Source organism: Pseudochaenichthys georgianus, unplaced genomic scaffold, assembly GCF_902827115.2.
Source record: "Pseudochaenichthys georgianus unplaced genomic scaffold, fPseGeo1.2 scaffold_577_arrow_ctg1, whole genome shotgun sequence".
NCBI lineage: Eukaryota > Metazoa > Chordata > Actinopteri > Perciformes > Channichthyidae > Pseudochaenichthys > Pseudochaenichthys georgianus.
Window position 1 is genome coordinate 18,953 of NW_027263136.1, and position 13,555 is coordinate 32,507.

The following is a 13,555-nucleotide window of genomic DNA, read 5'->3' on the forward strand; positions in this document are numbered from 1 at the left end:
TGAATATAAAAAGCGATTGGAATCAAACAGAAATCACACTTACAACACAGATCAGTGGAGACATTTTATTATTACTATTTAGTTTTTCTTTAGTTGTTTTTCCGTTACATTGGACTATGACAGGGGAGGCTCTGCCTCCCCTGCCTCCCCTGACTGCACGTCGCTGCTCTACTCACATCAGCTGCACAACATTCCTGATTGTATGCTAACCGGAATGTTTCCAAGCCCAAATGTATGACCTGCCTGGACCCGGTGTGGGAGGTTATGAAATGGACGGGCATTGTGCCGATGATGCAATACGTTTGACCCCTTCGGTCAGTGGCGGTTCTAGAACATTTGACATGGGGTGGCAAAGGGGGTGCAAGAGGTCATGCCAGGGTGGCATGGGAGGGCGGACAGTACGTGGTATTTTATACTGTATATATAACCTTTGTATTGTTAAATCATGCCCTAACACAAGTGTTCTGAATGCACAAGAGAAACAAGGTGTTCAGACAAGCAAACCCAAATATAGTATAAAACAGCAGAAAATTTACTTAGTTATACTTAAGTACACAAATGACATCAGCCATCTCTTAAGAGAGACACATTTAAATACATATGTGTCAATACTTAGAGCTGCTAGATTGTGCTGCGATAATGGAATATGTAAGGAGAATAAGAACATGTGGTCCAGCTGGAGTCTCATCTGCCTCCTGATCCCTGCCTCTGTCCCTCTTTCTGACATTTCATCTTTATTCCTCACATACATTTCTTCTTCTTCACTAATTTCTTCATCTCCTCCTGCTCTGACCCTCCTGGTGTCTTCAGTGTCTTTTTGTTGTTGTTGACTCACTCCAGCCTGCAAAAGTCTACTTGTGAAAAGCACTGGTACAAATGCTTGTATAACTTTACACGTTAGGACCATGTAGCTGATAAGTAGCATATAATATAAAATCAGAAAGTATTTATCAAACGCACGCAGGCAGCTGTGCTCTCACTCACTTCATTATTGGGTTTTGTGTAGCTTAAAGGAAATACAAGTTCAGTTTTAAGGGATAAATGGGGGAAAGAAGAAAAACATCTTTACCTTTTTCTACATTTGCTACCGAAAATTGTATGACGAGATGTAATTATTATATTATAATATATGGATACTCGGTGTGTGTTTCCATGAATCCAGAAATATCTTATCTTATAAGGTGTGTAGGGGATACTGAGACAAAACTAATAGAAAGCCTTTGACTGAGAATACATTCATTAACAAGGAGGGACCTTGGCGGGCACATACAGCACTTCCGCTAAAACCAAATGCCTCATCTTGCATTGTTAACGGATGAGAAAAATACTTTGACTGAATGTCGGATACACTCCAGAATTAAGTGGATTCTTACTTGGCCCATGCTTTACTCTGCTACCAATTTTAATGTCAACAAGGCAAGTAGTTCATTCTCAGAATAAGACAAAAACAATAAAGTCATTGCACTAAAATGGATTGACTTACATAATAAGAAAGTAGGGAGAGTGTAAACAGATTCATGTCATACAAAATGTGTAACACACACACACACACACACACACACACACACACACACACACACGCACATCTTCAGTGCACACAGGGCTCCCTGAGATTCCTGCGGAGTCAGCTCTTCTTTGATGGGGCACTGCAGTGCACTGCAGGTCAGACTAACAGACTCTGCCTGTGCTCGGTGTTAGCTCACTGCAAACAACAGTAGCACTACTGTATTTAAACATACCTGCCTACGGGGCTCTCTGTATACCTGTGTGTGTGTGTGTGTGTGTGTGTGCGTGTGCGCGTGTGCGTGAAATAAATCAAATTGAATAAATTAAATACAATTAAATAAAATAATAATAATAAAACTAATGTTTGAAAACTGACCGCCTCTCTTGTTCCTCTCCTCTCAGATCACCATCCAGAGGGACAGCGGTCTGGATGTCAGCGCCCCGAAACACGGAAAGATCGACGCAAACAACGATCCTCACGTCGGAGGGAACCAGTGGGCGGGAGGCACAGGTAACAGAGACTCTGACTGACTCTCAGAGGTGGGAAGTAGTGGAGTACAAATACCTCGTTACTGTACTTAAGTAAATGTATCAGTACTTTACTCCACGACTTCTTACTTTGACTTCTTACATTTTGAACTCAAATACCTGTACTTTCTACTTCTTACATGTTGAACTCAAATACCTGTACTTTCTACTTCTTACATGTTGAACTCAAATACCTGTACTTTCTACTTCTTACATGTGGAACTCAAATACCTGTACTTTCTACTTCTTACATGTTGAACTCAAATACCTGTACTTTCTACTTCTTACATGTTGAACTCAAATACCTGTACTTTCTACTTCTTACATGTGGAACTCAAATACCTGTACTTTCTACTTCTTACATGTTGAACTCAAATACCTGTACTTTCTACTTCTTACATGTTGAACTCAAATACCTGTACTTTCTACTTCTTACATGTTGAACCCAAATACCTGTACTTTCTACTTCTAACATGTTGAACTCAAATACCTGTACTTTCTACTTCTTACATGTTGAACTCAAATACCTGTACTTTCTACTTCTTACATGTTGAACACAAATACCTGTACTTTCTACTTCTTACATGTAGAAACACAAATACCTGTACTTTCTACTTCTTACATGTTGAACTCAAATACCTGTACTTTCTACTTCTCTCATTTCCCAAACAGCTGGTTCCTTTAGTCTGAATGTGTGTTGGTGCGTGGTCATTATTCTGTAGAGTCATTGCGTGCCTATTGGTTGGAACACGATCCGTGTATCCATCACTTCCTGGTCTTCTCTAAAGAAGAGGGACCAATGGAAACGTTGTCATGTTGCCGTTGTTCAGCATGGAAACATTCATTAGCTAACAATGACATTATTGTTCTATTGATATAAAGGGAGGTCAGGTACTCTTTAAAGCAGCTGCTAGCTATGGGTACTTTCTACTGAAGTACATTTCAAAGCCTCTTTACTTTTACTTGAGTAAAGAAGTTTAGTCAGTACTTTTTAACACGAGTATCTGTACTTCTACTTGAGTAAAGGATGTGTTTACTTCTGCCATCTCTTACTGACTCAGCATCACGCAGGAATCCCTTAAATCCACCACATGGTGATTAAAATCTGTGAAGAAACTTCACACACATCACTATGATTGATGGCATGTTAGGAAGTGTAGATATGAGAGAGGCAAGGCACTCGGTCTCCCTTCCTTCGAATCAAAGGTTTGGATTAGTGTTTGTCCATAATAGTTGGAAAAGACAATAAGTGTGATTATGATTTATAGTTTCACTTGTTTAGCATACTTTTCTTTGGTCAATATCTATCTGTTTTTCACTGCTCGTCATATTAAACTTGAAGTAATGACCTTGAGCTCCAGGAAATTGAGGGCATTTTATCAGTTAAACAAGAATCCAATGATAATCTAAAACAAAATAATTAAATAGTTCAATAAATAGTTGGAAAAAAGCTAGATTTCCAGCCATGGTTGCAGACAGAAAGTGCTTGTCTTTCAGAATCTTAGATTAATCTCAGAACTCAAAGAATCACCTTTAGTCAGATCTCCTTTTTGCGTCCCTAATCCTCTTCCGTACTACAATCCAAAATCCTGCACAATGCAACAATATACTTAAGACATGAGAGAAAACATTTATAAAAAAAGTGCCAGAAGATATTGCAAGGGATATAATGTCAGTAAAATACAGGCATACATGTAGATATGTACAAGGAAAAGGTGGATTAAAATACTGCAGACTTTCTGCGTAAACAAATCAACTTGATGCCACTTTATGGAGTGACTTCATCACTAAAACGTTCCCCTTGCAGGCGGCAGAGACACGGCGGGGCTCGGGGGGAAAGGAGGTCCCTACCGGCTGGATGCAGGACACAAAGTCCACCAGGTAAGAAGCCAATCAGTTCACAAATATAACAATACCGTGAGCCAAAGATAATAACATAGAGGACCAAGAACTGAGCCTTGGGGGACTCCACTAATAACTGAAATCCCTGTTAACTTCTGGAGGGATCCCAACTTCAGTCAAGTCAAGAACCAACTGGAATGTAAAGCTATTCCCACCACCATACATCTAATAAGGAGACCCAGAGAACGGTCTACCTCACCTCCTTGATGACGTCTCCGGCGATCGATCATGCCTGAAGGATGCGAGCTATAGTCAGCTTTTCCCCCTCCACCTTAAACGTCACACCCTGAAACCCAAATGTATTTATTCTGATGTAAACTGCTTGAATCACAACTTTCAGGACGGAGGACGGGACTCAGGTTTAACTCATGAAATGCTTTTATAGCAGACATCGGATCAGAAAGTGTCTCAGCGGGGATTTGATCTGCGATGTTTCCTACCAGGTGTCCCAGGCTGAGAAAGACGCCGTCCCAGAGGAGGTCCGCAAAGCAGCCCGCGAGATGGGAGAGAAAGCCTTCAAAGAACGGTAGATCACACACACACACACACACACACACACACACACACACACACACACACACACACACACACACACACACACACACACACACACACACACACACACACACACACACACACACACGCACACGCACACGCACACGCACACACACACTGTCAGCCCACAGCAGTGACTAATCTAAAATGTAAACATAACTATTTTAAAATGTAATTTAAATGCTAAAAGGGGTGAAACTGTCCAGAAAACAACTTGAACATTTGATTTTACATTTTAATAAGGTCGTCTATTTAATTCCTTCTACAAAACATAATTTAACCACCATTACTGTATACCACCTTTTTATTTAGTTTGAGTGAAGTTTGTTGCCCAGAACGTTTAATATTGACTGAACAGGAAGTGCTCAGGATCTGCAATCAATCCCACCAAAACACACTGATCACATGGCTGGTCTTCGAAAACATTTACAGTATTTTGTTTGTTTTTTGTCATATCTAATGTTTCAGTACCGACTACGGGGCTCTCCTATTCTTTTTCCAGTGTATTATCCATCATTTATATCCTTTGACGTAGTTTAGCTTAACTTAGACATTCATTGCAGACATAACATTTTGTGTGTACACAATACATCCGTCTGACTCTCTCATGCAACCAGTCACCCACACACACACACACACACACACACACACACACACACACACACACACACACACACACACACACACACACACACACACACACACACACACACACACACACACACACACACACACACACACACACACACACACACACACACACACACACACACACACACACACACACACACACACACACACACACACACACACACACACACACACACACACACACACACACACACCGACAGGTCAGTGTCTACAGGTGTCCAAAGCTCATAAAGCCCTTTTTCTGTCTTTTTCTTACTTTTCTTCCTCTGTCGACCTGACTTCATTTTGAAAATCAGGAAGCAGGTATTGGCAGTAGCACCAAGAGAGGCTTTGAATTTATCCTAATAATGCATTTGTTATTTCCCACAGAAGCGTCAGAAGGTTGCGTTTAAATACTTGCCTGTTTGTGGAAAACCTGCAGTGTTTGCAATAAATGTCGATAATCTGCAGCAACTGTGACCTGGTTTTGGAGGTTTTGTGTTTTAAATCTTACGTCAGATCCTCCATGAAAAGTTCTGTAAAGGCCGAAGCTAGCATTGAGAAATGTCTGAATGTCCATCCTCCTCAACACAGCAGACCCGCCATGTACTTTCATAACATTTAAGAATACACAACAATGTCAAGCACGTGTTTAACCGTGGTGTCTGTGATCGGGAAGATGAGTCCAGATAACTCATATCCAGCATATTGTGTGCTTTAAAGGCAATGTGTGTTTAGTCTAAAACATATGAAGTCATGTGCCTCTCCTCTCTCTGTGTCCCTCAGGCTGAAGGAGATCAATATGAGTCAGTACGACGCTGCTACGTACGAGCGGTTCTCCAGTGCCGTCAGCAGGCAGGTCCAATCTCTGCGCATCGTGCTGGACAGCCTGCAGGTCAGCATCACACACTGCGGCACAGAAACACCAGACAAAACAGAAAGCATGCATATCTAGATGTTTGGGTGGATTCTACAAAGCCTGTCATCTGGGAGATGAATCTCAAACAAACAACTGTTCACACCATATGTGATACTAAGGTCTCCAGAAATACCAAACGTTGTGTAAACAGTACAACATTATGGTGAGCATTTGGATTGTTCTCTTGTTGTAAGCATGCTAATTGGGCAAGAAAATATTACACATATTATGGTATAGTCACTTAAAGGTGGAAAATCTAAACCATAATAATAAAATGGAGACAAAATCACTTCCTGGGATCTTGCTTCTCTCAACCAATCAGGACGCTCCTTGGGGACAGCGCCCCCTCCTTCCTGGGGTAGTTGTAGGTCATCTCGACATTAAGGAATGCAATCTAGTTCAGGGGTCTCCAACCTCTCTCCATCTGAGCGCTACTTTGAAAAAATGAAAGTGGCCAAGAGCTACTTGCATCGCTTACATGTATTCACATAGCCCTCATCAGCTTGTGTACACGTGTGAAATTGCAATACCCAAAGCTTGTCAACAATCTTAACTTCACATCAAGGTCCAAGAAAACGACAATTTCTCACACATTATTTTGGCCCTCATAGTAAGTGCATCGCCTTAATCACCACCGTACACACATCTTATGGCACGTGTGTAAAGTCACAGTCAGTGAGACGACTGGCGCTGCATGGAGTCCACCAGAGAGGTCTGCTGGACCCACTCAGGTTCATAGAGTCATTTAAATGGCCATCAGTCGGTCTTGTTCTGTGTTTAGATTTCATTCATGTCAGAAAAAGCTGCTTCACAAAGTAGAGCCAAATAAAGCAGACGTGTTCGGTGCTGCTCGGTGATGTTCTTATAGTTTTCTGGGTCTACACGGCTCCAGAAATGTTTTGCTGAGACTTAAGCTGAACATGATTTTGGAGATGTATAACCTCCATCTCCATAATAAATCAATTGTATAGGTCTATCCTCCCTATATCTGTGTGTGAAATTGTTCCATCCTCAAAAACTAAAAACGAATGCTTCTGTAGTCTAGCTGCAGCTTCTAGCCACGGTCTTCTGTTAAAAAAAGGACACTGAATGTCTTGAATGTGGCATCACACACAGGACTTGAGTCTGAACACAGCAGGAGTATAACAGCATAGCGACTTACAATAAGTGCGTTCGACCAAGAAGACACAACCTTGAAGAAAACAGAATCATAAAGTACATCAGGTTTCATAGAGCCTAAACAATTCATGTGCTACTCAACTGGCTTTAGGTAAGCCAGTCCTTTGTTAGTATATAAGTGCTTTGTTAGTAATTCTTTGTTAGTAGTTCTATCGCTCGAGGTGGAGTCGAAAGAGATGAGTTTTCAGTCAGTTTCATTATAAAAACTAAAATAGTGCATGTGGGTGCACACTTACATTCTCTGTCTTGCTGTTGCATAAATCCCATGAATGTATGAGACTAAGTTAGCTTCATCATCTCAATCAGTGATTAAGTGAATAATAAAGTTTCTATCAGGTCACTGTCAGCCTGTCACTCATTATTTTCAGGAGGGGGCGGGGCTTGGAGGAACAGAGGAGACGGTGATCATGGAAGCTTTCCTCCTGCCTTCACAAACTTTACACACGTATTTATCAACTGAAAATATAAAGAGGACATTCATACTCTGCGATCCAAGACTTGATTAAATCCACCAAAAACCTGACATGACGATAACGTGTGTTTTTCAAAAACACAAATCCCTCCCTGTGTGTCTGAGCCGCAGCGACAGGCCTGATTCAGAGCGGGTCATTCTGCTGTTGGTTCTGGTGCTGCTGGAGAAAGCAGACTGCTCCATGTGTGGTGTCGCTGTGCCGCCTGCTCCTTGATCTCTGCGTCACGGACCAATTTTATATTTGTGTGACAGAAACAATTCTAAAATAAAAAAACTTTATTGTCCGGCCGCGGCCGAAAAATCAAGAAGCAACGTTACTACGCTATAATCGATAATCGAGCGGCGAGCTACTGAAAAGCTGCCCGCGAGCTACCGGTAGCTCGCGATCGACGTGTTGGAGACCCCTGCTCCAGTTGAACCTGGCCGACAGAACAAAAGAAGTTGAGACGTCATAACATTGGTAGATAACAATGAGTTGATCTAAAACAACCCCAGTTGGGCAGGTAGGAGGGGGCGCGGTCTCTTAGGAGCATCCTGATGGGAAAAAAAACCACCCATTTCATGGGTTACATTTTCCTCCCTTTGTTTGAGCTTCTGAAGGGAAATGGGGTTGATGCATCGTGTGTGTGTGCGTGTGTGTGTGCGTGTGTGTGTGTGCGTGTGTGTGTGCGCGTGCGTGTGACGAGAAGAAAATCCTGCAGCATGTGACTTTGATTACAGAGCAGCGACACTGATGCCCCGGCCACACGAGGATGAAAACGGTCGTTTGCGTTACTGTTTAGTGTCGTATAGACCGTTCGGCCACACGAGGACGACCGAATACGGCACTAAACGACTGAGGAAACGACAACGGGTCCCAAGGTGGATAGCACGGCATACGCAACGCTCTTGGGGGGTCAAACGGCTCCGTGTGTACGCCCTATACGATCCTTTTCTGATACTGATGAGGCAATAGCCCCGCCTCTCCCCACCTCCGCCTCAAAGTAAACTGCACCCTGAATTCAGATTATTTATCTTTCTCTCGATATGGACATACACGCGAGTGAAGTCTAATCTGACAGGACGGAGACACCTCTCAAACTCCCTACACTAGTTATAAATATGTTTATTTTGACTGTCGGCCGGGTCACTCGCCGGGGAGGAAAAAGAGAGGCTCCGTGTATTTTATTATTATATTATATAGATTCGTTATTCATTTTGTTTTTCGTTGTGTGTGTGTGTGTGTGTGTGTGTGTGTGTGTGTGTGTGTGTGTGTGTGTGTGTGTGTGTGTGTGTGTGTGTGTGTGTGTGTGTGTGTGTGTGTGTGTGTGTGTGTGTGTGTGTGTGTGTGTGTGTGTGTGTGTGTGTGTGTGTGTGTGTGTGTGTGTGTGTGTGTGTGTGTGTGTGTGTGTGTGTGTGTGTGTGTGTGTGTGTGTGTTCAGGCCAAAGGGAAGGAGCGTCAGTGGCTGAAGAACCAGGCTCTGGGAGAACTGGACGACGCTAAAATCATCGATGGACTGACCGGAGAGAAAGCTATCTACAAACGCAGAGGAGAGCTGGACCCAGAGGTGTGTGTGTGTGTGTGTGTTGATACAGATGTTGTTTTGTTTGTTATTTCTGTCTGTAATTATGTTTCAATATTCAGATAGTATAAGCATTATAAATACATACAAAATATCTAATGCAAAAAATATACTAAGGCAGATGCTAAAATAAATATATATTCAACAGTATTTTATGAATTCCTGGTAACAGTTTTAGGCAGTAAATGATCATTCTTGAAGTGTGAATATTGTTTTAATAGAAATATAATAATTCTGTGTGTGTGTGTGTGTGTGTGTGTGTGTGTGTGTGTGTGTGTGTGTGTGTGTGCAGCTGGGCAGTCCCCAGCAGAAGCCCAAGCGTCTGCGGGTGTTAGCGGATGTTTCCGGCAGCATGTACCGCTTCAACGGAGTGGACAGACGGCTGGAGCGCTCCATGGAGGCCGTGTGCATGGTGATGGAGGGGCTGGAGAACTACGAGCACAAGTTCAAGGTGAGACCATCAGTGCGAACACCATGACAGAAGCACCTGCTGAAGGAAGGAGATGTTACTGAAGATACAACCGTATGATCTCCACCCTCAGAGTAAGGGATTGAGGAGTGGAACAGAGAAGGGGGAGGGGAGGCTATAGACAGAACAGATAGTGGGTGTAAAAGAGATGGAGGGAGGCAGACTTCCTGACCCCGGGCACGTTTTTGGTTGCGTTTCCACTTGGCCTAGTTCCGGCCCGGGGCTACTTTTTCACCTTTTTTTTGGCCCGACAAAATCGTGGTTCTATCCGGGCTGAGTCGGGCTGAGCATGCTAAACTAGAGAGAGAATCGCTGGCTAGGGGCTACAACTACAACAAGATGAACATATTGGACCGTGATTTAATTGTAACACACGTTTCTAAATGATGCCGAAGTAACAACACACTGATACCGGTTAGTAAGAACCACGAATTAACGCTTTGACAAGTCTGCAGACAGACGGCAGAGAAACACCTTTTAAAATGTGTGTTTTCTGAATGGAGATCGGCTAAGCTAACGCTATATATCAGGGGTCTCCAACACGTCGATCGCGATCTACCGGTAGCTCGCGGGCAGCTTTTCAGTAGCTCGCCACTCGATTATAGCGTAGGTTGCTTCTTGATTTTTCGGCCGCGGCCGGACAATAACGTTTTTTTAGTCACACGAATATAAAATTGGTCGGTGACGCAGAGATCAAGGAGCAGACGTGACAGCGGCTGGGCGACACCACACACGGAGCAGTCTGCTTTCTCCAGCAGCACCAGAACCAACAGCAGAATGACCCGCTCTGAATCAGGCCTGTCGCTGCGGCTCAGAGACACAGGGAGGGATTTGTGTTTTTTGAAAAACGTCATGTCAGGTTTTTGGTGGATTTAATCAAGTCTTGGATTGCAGAGTATGAATGTCCTCTTGCTATTTTCAGTTGATAAATACGCGTGGACAGTTTGTGAAGGCAGGAGGAAAGCTTCCGCGATCACCGTCTCCTCTGTTCCTCCAAGCCCCGCCCCCTCCTGAAAAATAACTACTAATATGAGTGACAGGCTGACAGTGACCTGATAGAAACTTTATTATTCACTTAACCACTGATTGAGATGATGAAGCTAACTTAGTCTCATACATTCATGGGATTCATGTAACAGTAAGACAGAGAATACGTGTGCACCCACATGCACTATTTTTGCTTTGATATGCTGTTGTAAATACTCCTGTTGTCTGCTGTGTTCAGACTCAAGTCATGTTAGTGATGCCACATTCAGGACATTCAGTGTCCTTTTTTTAACAGAAGACCGTGGCTAGAAGCTGCAGCTAGACTGCAGAAGCATTCGTTTTTTGTTTTTGAGGATGGAACAATTCCACACACCGATATAGGGAGGCTAGACCTATACAGATTTATTATGGTTTATAATTTAATGTCAAGACAAGGAAGAAGAAGAAGAAAAAGATGGCTGAACTGTTCAGTGTCAATCCTGTGGAGGTGGAGGTTATAAATCTCCAAAATCATGTTCAGCTTAAGTCTCAGCAAAACTCACAACATTTCTGGAGCCTTGTAGAGCCAGAGAACTATAAGAACATTCACCAAGCAGCACTGAACATGTCTGCTTTATTTGGCTCTGTTCTGCAGACCTTTGTGAAGCAGCTTTTTCTGACATGAATGTCATGAAATCTAAATACAGAACAAGACTGATGAACATGTAAATGACTCTATTAGAGCGAACCTAAGTGGGTACACTCCAGCATACACCTCTATGGTGGACTCCATGCAGCGCCATTCATCTCGATAACTGTAAAAAAGAATGAATGCACTTATTTGACCATAAGTGCATACAATGCTCGTCAGGTGGTGATTAAGGAAATGTATGTGAATTCTCAGTGAAGTACTCACTATGTGGGCCATAATAATATGTGAGAAATGTTCGTTTTCTTGGACCTTGATGTGAAGTTAAGATGTTTGATAAGCTTTAGGTATTGCAATTTCACACGTGTACAAAAGTATAGCTTAATTCAACTGATGAGTGCTATGTGAATAAATGTAAGCGATGTGATGCAAGTAGCTCTTGGCCACTTTCATTTTTTCAAAGTAGCTCTCAGATGAAGAAAGGTTGGAGACCCCTGCTATATATGCTCCGACCGTCCACACTCACAACAACGGCCTACAGACGTAAATAAAGCAGCGACTGTGTTCTCCATGACGCAGGCAGTCTGTGGTTTGTACTTGTTTCACTTCTGTCTAGTTTCTGAACAGATACGAGGAGCTGGGAGCTCTGAGGGCTAACAGCTAACGGCTGATGTTGGTTTTCTGGGGCGCTCATTGAAGATGTTACTATAGTAACTGCCCCAGTTCCTAAACTGTAATGGAAGCGCAGCATTAAAGTGAGCCGGGCCTAACCAGGCCAAACCAAACCGTACTAAGTCGAGCGAGGCCTGCAGTGGAAATGCGCCATTAGTGACACTCAACCTAATACTGATGACATATCAGTGCCTCACACACACACACACACGCACACACAGACACACACGCCGCATTTATATATTTAAGTGTGTGTGTGATGGTTGTCAGTCACACACACACTCTATTCAGGGTTTCTATTTCAAACAGTGCTGTAAAGATGGTATGATGGAAGATTAGTGTTAAGAACTTGTCAATTTATAGTTTTATTACAGCCGTCACTCTTAAAAATGGAACAGAAAAATTACTGTGTTTTAAAAAATACTCTAAACTTATTACGTAATTTAATATATTCATATTTTAAATGTAGGAGTTTATTGGTCCCTAATGCGTAAAACACGCTTCTTACCCGGCAACAGCGATATGATTGGATGGATGTGAGATGGCATGAGGAAAAGAGTCTTTATAAATCGCATTATTTTTTGTATTTCACATATATCAATATTTAAGGGGTTTCTGCCTGTCATGAAATGTCAAAAAATCTATTTGTGAAAATACAAATAGTCCAAAAAGATTTGAACTTTATTCTTGAAAAACAAACTTCTTACAGCGAAGAACAGCGAAATGAATCGATAGTTTGCTTGAAGAAAGATTATTTTCAGAAAAACTTCCCTAAAACTTAAATTTGAGTAATTATGTAAATAAGTAAATTAATTTCCTGTAGTGTTTTGGACCCTGATGCATATATAAAAAACCTTACTGTACATTCAAAAATATACCTATATATCGTCCAAAAGGCTGAATCTGACATTTTGAAACGACACTTTCTTGCCGGGCAACAGCGATGTGATTGGATGAGACACACAGACGCACCACAGTCAATCTTTCCTTATTAGAAATAGCCCTGAAGGTCTGCAGGAGGCAAGTCTGCTCTCACACATTCACCCTGCTGCAGTGTGTGTGTGTGTGTGTGTGGTGTGTGACGACGTGACGTTCCTGCACACCTTCAGCTTTACACTTCTCTACACCAGCTATTCCTGGCGTCGATATAAGAGGGGGTTACACAAAGTAGTGTTAAATGTTGTTGTTGCCACTTATGTTCATGTGTTACGATACGTGTAACCGTCTTTATCGATGTGTCTCTTAAAGTGTTTTTCACTCTACGCAGGTCCTCTAAAGTGTACTTAAGTACTCGAGAAAATGCATGTTGATTTCCACCACTGATGTTAATGAACTGCTGCTTCAATTCAGACGACCCGCTAAATGTGTTGAAGCGATCCCGAAGGATTTGGGTGTCAGTACTGAGGTGTGGCCGTACCTAAGAGTGAGTGGGGCAGGGTGCAGTCTCACCTTTGAAGCAGGAGAGGAGAGCGCAGGTTTATTCCAGTCGTCCCCGTCCAAAGGGAGGATCAGTTTATTGGAAGACAAACTGGTCCACACTTGAACA

At 42.5% G+C, this 13,555-nt stretch overlaps 1 protein-coding gene across 1 annotated transcript in view; it reads left to right on the top strand.

Moving 5' to 3' along the window:
- Window positions 1–13,555, top strand: part of LOC117443290 (von Willebrand factor A domain-containing protein 8-like) — a gene marked incomplete at its 5' end in the record, with an annotated part of 90,515 nt that overhangs the window by 17,269 nt on the left and 59,691 nt on the right. Inside the window, 6 exons of the mRNA XM_071202572.1 lie at window positions 1,909–2,017; window positions 3,842–3,915; window positions 4,380–4,462; window positions 5,908–6,016; window positions 9,113–9,238; window positions 9,546–9,704. Of these exons, the coding sequence (XP_071058673.1) occupies window positions 1,909–2,017; window positions 3,842–3,915; window positions 4,380–4,462; window positions 5,908–6,016; window positions 9,113–9,238; window positions 9,546–9,704 (660 nt within the window). The remainder of the gene's footprint in view (window positions 1–1,908; window positions 2,018–3,841; window positions 3,916–4,379; window positions 4,463–5,907; window positions 6,017–9,112; window positions 9,239–9,545; window positions 9,705–13,555) is intronic.